At 46.0% G+C, this 6,539-nt stretch overlaps 1 protein-coding gene across 1 annotated transcript; it reads left to right on the forward strand.

The window, feature by feature from the left end:
- Positions 1-1,166: 1,166 nt before the first annotated feature.
- LOC136518607 (CRM-domain containing factor CFM9, mitochondrial-like) lies at positions 1,167-5,273 on the forward strand. Its single transcript, XM_066512280.1, has 5 exons — positions 1,167-1,314; positions 1,422-1,686; positions 2,401-2,802; positions 3,114-4,886; positions 4,965-5,273. Exons 1-4 carry the CDS (start codon positions 1,262-1,264, stop codon positions 4,353-4,355), a joined length of 1,962 nt encoding a protein of 653 aa, XP_066368377.1. The 5' UTR covers positions 1,167-1,261; the 3' UTR covers positions 4,356-4,886; positions 4,965-5,273.
- Positions 5,274-6,539: the final 1,266 nt, after the last annotated feature.

The following is a 6,539-nucleotide window of genomic DNA, read 5'->3' on the forward strand; positions in this document are numbered from 1 at the left end:
AGTTCTTCCACATAGGGATAACTGGATATGGTTTGCAGCAACAAGACGACGAGAAATTGGTTAGTCGTCGTCGTGGTCGTCTCTAAGCTCTTTCCTTGGAAGTTGCTGTTGTAGTTTCAGTGATAGCAAATTAGCAATGCCGGTTTCATCAATGTATGCACTAGGCTGCAGGGCCTGATAGGCGATAGCACAGTTGTTAGATTTCTCTTTTTATTTTCTTTAGCAAATTAGATTTCTCTTCTGTCGATGAAAAATGCGTTCCAGTTCTCATGCATGCTTGAATATTCGTCTTTCTTATAAGCAGAGCCTTTCAGAAAAAGAAATGCATTTGCATTCTCATCCTAGCTACGCGCAAATATCTGGCATTGCAATATTATTTTGAATTGAAGTTAGTATTTAAATCCCAACTTCATTATAGTCACCAAACAAAAAAGATCTTTGATGCCCCCTTTGAAACACAGGAATAGAAAAATTATTATAGTAATTACACAGGAATGCAATTGCAAAACACGTGATTGAAAAAAACACAAGGATTTGAAGGGAGTGATCATTTGGACGGATCATGGGAAAAACGCTGGATTTTTACCCAGAGGTTTGAGTGGATGCTAAATTTCCTATAGTTTTCCTAAAAACAGCATTCATAGGAAAAAAAACGTAGGATTTTTACTAAGAGATTTGAGTAGATGCTCAATTTTCTATAGTTTTCCTCAAGAATAGTACTGAAAGGGAAAATTTCTACACTATTCCTATGCTCCATTCATGTAAACCAAAGGCATAAACAGTATTTTTAGAAGAAGAAAAAAAGGTCATGAACAATAGCAATTCCTATAGGATTCTCAATCGTATGTTTTTTCTCCATTTCTTGTATGAACCAAACGAGGCCTGAATTCTGCCTTTTCTATAGTGCTGGTTCAAAAGGTTTTCACAGTTTCCTTGAAAGCTGTTTCCCAGGAGAGCTTCAGTTTGGGTTTCACTGCCACAGTGACTGCATTTTTGCATTGCAGCCGCGCCGTTGTCCTGACCCATCAGATCGAACGGCTCAGGGACACCCCCTCACATCCGACGGCCAATCAAGCTCCTGCTCCCCCCGGCCGCACCCGCACAGCGGCAACAGCCCAACCCACCCCCGCCGTCCCCACCACCAGGCCAGGGTTTATCGCGCCGCCGCCTCCTAAACCCACCTCGCCTCCGCCCCGACGCGGCGGCGCCTTCCAGAAGAGCTCCCACAACCGCCGTTGTTGGCGGGGGCGCCCAACCAGCTATGTGGGTTCTCCGGGGCCTCCTCCGGGCAGCCTCGCCGTCGCTCCGCCGCAGGTGCGTTCCGTCCCTTCCCTCGACTCCGGAACAGCAGCACCGGCTCTCCCCCCATCCCTCTCGATCTCTGTTGACGCGCGCGCGTTTGTGTTTCTGCGGCGGGACAGCTCCGGGCGCTTCGCCGCGAGGGGCGAGGCGGTGGCCGCGGCCTCGGGCTCCGCTCCGGCGCCCGCGGGGCTGCCGGCGGCGGGAGCGGGAGCCGACGGCGCGTGGCGGCGGGCGATGTCGACCAAGGGGAGGAGCATGCGGAGCAAGGTGGAGAAGCGGATGGCGAGGGAGACCGGCCGCACGCAGCGGGAGCTCCGCCGCGCCGTCAAGCTCAGGAAGAAGCTCATGACCGAGGACGAGAAGCTCATCTACAACCTGCGCAGGGTAAGGAGGCCCCAAATTGCCCCCCGTTTTTCATTCCCTCGTGAAAATTAGTAGTGACCCGCCTCTTCCAAGTGGGACGCGATTCATTGAATTGTTATGTTTTTTTTTTTTTTTTTTGTTGAAAGTGTTGCTCTCTATATGATTTATGGAGAGGAATCGGGAATGTAGGGTGTAATGTTAAAGAAAAACTATTGGTATTGAGGTACTGGCACAAGTAATTGTTGATCCCAGAAAATAGTGAATACAGCTATATTGTTTGGGGGGTTTGCTCTGTTTATCAGAAGGAATCAAATAGCTAACATAGAAGATTGTAAAGTCAACCACACCTTTTGTACACATATTTAAGCTTGATACAGTTCCCATGATTTATAAGGTTTTCAAATCCAAAAATTATGTGCTAATATGTATGTCGTGCATATATCATGGCATATTTGAAGCCCTATGGAGCATTTCTTATGTACTGAACACAGTGCTTGCATTCTTTTAGGCTTGAAGAAAAATCAGTGTCAATAAATAACAAAAAATATATGGCTTATTTGTATAATGATTGGGTGCTTAACACTAACTGAGCTGGCACACCTGTTAAAAATAAAAAATAGTAATTTCCAGATATATCATGAGAATCTAGGTAAACTACATCGTCTATTGTCTTTGGTCTATTCTTTTAGTAGCAAAGTCCTTGACTTATCATATTCTCCATTTCCTTTTATCTAGGCCAAGAAAAAAGTGGCTTTGCTCCTACAGAAGCTCAAGAAGTATGAGCTACCAGACTTAACAGCTCCTCGTCATGATCCTGAGCTGTTAACGGCAGAGCAACTACAAGCCTACAAGAAGATTGGATTCAGAAATAGAAACTATGTGCCTGTTGGAGTTCGTGGAGTCTTTGGAGGTGTTGTTCAAAACATGCATATGCACTGGAAATTCCATGAGACGGTACAAGTTTGTTGTGACAACTTCCCAAAGGAAAAAATTAAGGAAATGGGAGCAATGCTGACAAGATTGAGTGGTGGAATAGTGATCAACATTCATAATACCAAAACAATCATCATGTTTCGAGGAAGAAACTACCGTCAACCAAAGAACCTTATACCTTTCAATACACTTACCAAAAGGAAGGTCAGTCCCTTGCAACTGATGTGTCTGTCTCAGTTAGCACTTCCTTGCTATTTCCATTCTACTTACCACTTGCTCTGGATAACGCATGTACTCTGTATGGCATTTGTGAATAACCAATTCCTAGAGTACTGGTTTGTTTAGGTTTCATATGGTTAACTCCAATGGAGTATCCTTCTTTCCCATCAAAACAATTATCTCCATCTTTGCAAGACTTTTTCTCGTGATCTGTGTATTAAGAAGACTTTTAGTTACTGAATAATTTAGTTACATTGTTTATTCTTTGTTATGGCTCATGGGTCTTCTTGTTGCAGGCATTATTCAAGGCTAGATTTGAACAAGCACTTGAATCGCAGAAATTAAACATCAAGACAATAGAAACTCAACTCCGTCGTAAGGGTATCAATCCAGAGGACCCAGTTGCTATGGCCAGCATCCAGCGTGTTGCCTCTATGTTCTTCCGAGCCATAGATGAGCAGCAAGGTACTCCCTATATTTTCCGTGGGGACGCACAACCTTCTGCTGGGACTTCTGAAATAAAAGAACCACGTGATGAACCATCTGAAGATAGTGACCAGGAGGAGCTTGACAGGTTCATTTCAGAGATAGAAAGTGCAGCAGAGAAGCAATGGGAGGAAGAAGAGGCCGCAGAGAAAGAAGAATCTTCAAGAATGCGATATTGGGAGAGGGAAGATATAGGTGATCAGAGGGGTTTCAACAGTAGTTATGAAAACTCAGATGATGAGGATAGAGGACAGGGAAGATATAGGAGAGAGCATAACAACAACAGAAGGACTTCAGATGCAAGGAGGTGGGATGATGATAGCGAGTTCGAGGCATCAGGTGAAGAATGGGACTCTGGTGATGACAGGGGTAATGCTCTGGGCTTCGACAATGATAGAGATTCTACTGATGAGCATCCTCGACGATTTGGAAGCATGAGGAACGAGAACAGATCCAGTCAGACACAGGATTTTGTTCCTAGGGGAGAAGTGGGCGACGGGAAGGGTTTCAATAGAAGCTATGGCAACTCAGATGTTCTCAATAGAGGCCAGGGAAGGCATAGGAGAGATAATAACAACAACAAAAGAACACCAGATGCAAGGAGGTGGGATGATGATAGTGAGATCGAGGCATCAGGTGGAGAATGGGACTCTGGTGACGACAGTGATAATGTTCTTGGACTCGACAATGATATAGACGCATCTGATGTTCATCCTCGACAGTTCAAAAGTATGAGGAATGAGAAGAGCAGATCCAGTGGCAGGCAGAATTCCATTCCTGGGGGATTCAGAGGTTCCAATCGGATTCCAGGGAATTCAGTCGATGGTTCCGATGGCACTATGTTCAGAGGCAGCAACGGTGATGAGTTAGACACCGAAGATGATGACCTGTGGGGGTCAGATTATAAGGGGGAGGAAACGAACTCAAGAGCCCCAAAGGTGAATTTCCCAAGTTTCCACAGCAGTAGTGAGGACAGTGATGACCACAGGAGAAACGATGGCAAGGTTGGTAAAATGAAGAAAAATACTGATGAAAGTTGGGACAGTGACTGAGAACTCAAGAAAGAGTAATGTTGATACGTGGTGCATGAAGGCCAGCTCCAATGACTGTCAAACCACTGATCCAGATTCTTTCATTGGCCGCATTGCTCATGTATTTGTCCAATGGAAATCTTGAGGAGCTAGAGGAATAAGCATGATTTCCCTGAGAACTAGTGTCTGCACGTTTGCCGCAAGTTTTCAGACGTCTTTTGTTCCAGTTGTCATGGTATAACCTGAAAAGTTGCCTGAACTGAATGAGGGGCAAGTTGTCAACGGTGTGCTAAGTTGCTAGCCTCATCAAAGCCAGAATACTGCAATGACTTGCACAACCAAGGACAAAGTGGCGGATGTAGTCAGAGTTCACTGTTGAGAAACTTAACAGATCGAGGTTCCTGAAGGTCTCAGAGATGTGAAATCCTCACTCTGCGATCGCATTTATTAATTCTCATATTCTTGCAGTTTTGATGTGAACGACAAAACATGCACATAGAAATATCTGAAGGTCATGTGTATCCTGCGTGACAGAGTTGTGTCTCATTTTCGGTAAATTATCCGATACACGTTCTTCAGAGTGTTCTCTAGTGTGAAACTTTTACTCTCTTTTAATATCGTGTATTTCAGGGTCACCCGATTGCTGCTGTTGCCTCCACCGCGTGCGTCCTATCGTCGGGGGCTGCATAGCCATCCGTACGCTGCCATCCTCCTTCTCCACCACAACCGCACAACTGGGATCCCGTTGTGTCGTGCTCTGTCCGTCTAGCTGCCATGTTTTGCTGAAAGCACATGTTGCAAGCGTGTGTTGTCAGTGTTTCAGATGGATGTTGTCAGTGTTTCAGGTGGATGTTGTAAAAGTAGATCGGGATGTTACATTTGTTACAATGGTTGGACACGTATATTGCAAAGGTCTGTTACCAATATTCTATATGTGTTTTTCGGATACATGTTGCAAGTGTGTTTATCTGAATGTTGTATATGTTTCACACAAACGTTGTATGTGATTTATCTGGAGGTTGTGTATGTTTGCAATAGTTTTTAAGTGTTTTCAGGTGTTCTTTTCAAGTGTTTCATAAGCATGACGTATATTGCAACTGTTGTATTTGGATGTTTCAAAAGCAGGTCAGGTATTGCATTTCTTCTCCTTGTCTTCTGCTGCATCGTCTTGGTGTGTCCATCTTCCGGCGCCGGCAGGGCATCCATACACGCTGCAGCCAGGTCCTTCTGAATGGGAGGCGCTGCCTCCTTCCCCTATTGTTGCTTGGGCGGTGTGGACCCTACATGGAGCGAATCTTTTTTTTTAATTTTAACACTTTTAAAAAATTAATTTTAAATCTAACACTGTCTGTTTTTAAAAAAACTAACACTTTTGGCCGCGTCTATTACAATGGTGCGGCCAAATGCCTATATCGCGCCATGCATCGTGGCGCGACAACGGGCTGACGTGGCGACGACCGGAATCGCTGATCGGTGACGTGGCAGGGCTTGCCGCGCCACCGATCTTGGAGCGGCAGTGCCGCGCCCTGATTCGTGGCGTGACAGAGGTGAATAAAAACCTCGCGGCCAATCCCCCGCTGCCCGAGCAGCAAGGCCCAGCCCGTCGCCGCCGCGCCCGCGTCAGTCCGTAGCTGAGCACGCCCGTGCCAGCTCCCACCGCCCACACCCGCCTGCTGCCGCGCTCGCGCCAGCCCGTAGCCGAGCACGCCGGCCCTGCCCGCCGCCGAGCACGCTGGCCACCGTGCCACGAATGTCGGCACGGCACGGCCGTCGGCCGCCCGGTGCGACCATCGCGCCCACACGCCGGCGCGCCACCCCCTCCGGCCACGCACGGTGGCTGCCCACCGAGGCCTGCGACCGCGCCTCCCGGGCCAATCTAGTGCGCCACTGCCGCGAGGACGAGCACCGCTGCTGCGAGGTACTCCCCTCATGTAGTTAGTATAGTTAATAAAGTTAGTAAAATTAGTAAAGTATAGTTAGTATAGTTAATAAAGTTACTTAGTTTAGTTAGTATAGGTAATATATTAAGTTAGTATAGATAGTAAAGTTAGGTAGTTTAGTTAGTACATTTATTGAGTCTAGTTATACATTGGATTTAGTTTAATTAGTTGTTGTAGTTAGCCTTGTATAGATGTTAATATTAGATTAGTTAGTATAGTTATAGTTAGAATATGTATTAATATTACTATGAACATTACATACGGT

This window comes from Miscanthus floridulus, chromosome 17, assembly GCF_019320115.1.
Source record: "Miscanthus floridulus cultivar M001 chromosome 17, ASM1932011v1, whole genome shotgun sequence".
In the NCBI taxonomy this organism is placed as follows: Eukaryota; Viridiplantae; Streptophyta; class Magnoliopsida; order Poales; family Poaceae; genus Miscanthus; species Miscanthus floridulus.

Excerpts from the sequence above, each read along its gene's own strand:
- LOC136518607 (XM_066512280.1), top strand. The coding sequence starts at position 1,262 with ATGTGGGTTCTCCGGGGCCTCCTCCGGGCAGCCTCGCCGTCGCTCCGC. Across the intron at positions 1,315-1,421 it reads TCGCCGTCGCTCCGCCGCAG|CTCCGGGCGCTTCGCCGCGA; the intron begins GTGCGTTCCGTC and ends GCGGCGGGACAG. Across the intron at positions 2,803-3,113 it reads ATACACTTACCAAAAGGAAG|GCATTATTCAAGGCTAGATT; the intron begins GTCAGTCCCTTG and ends TTCTTGTTGCAG.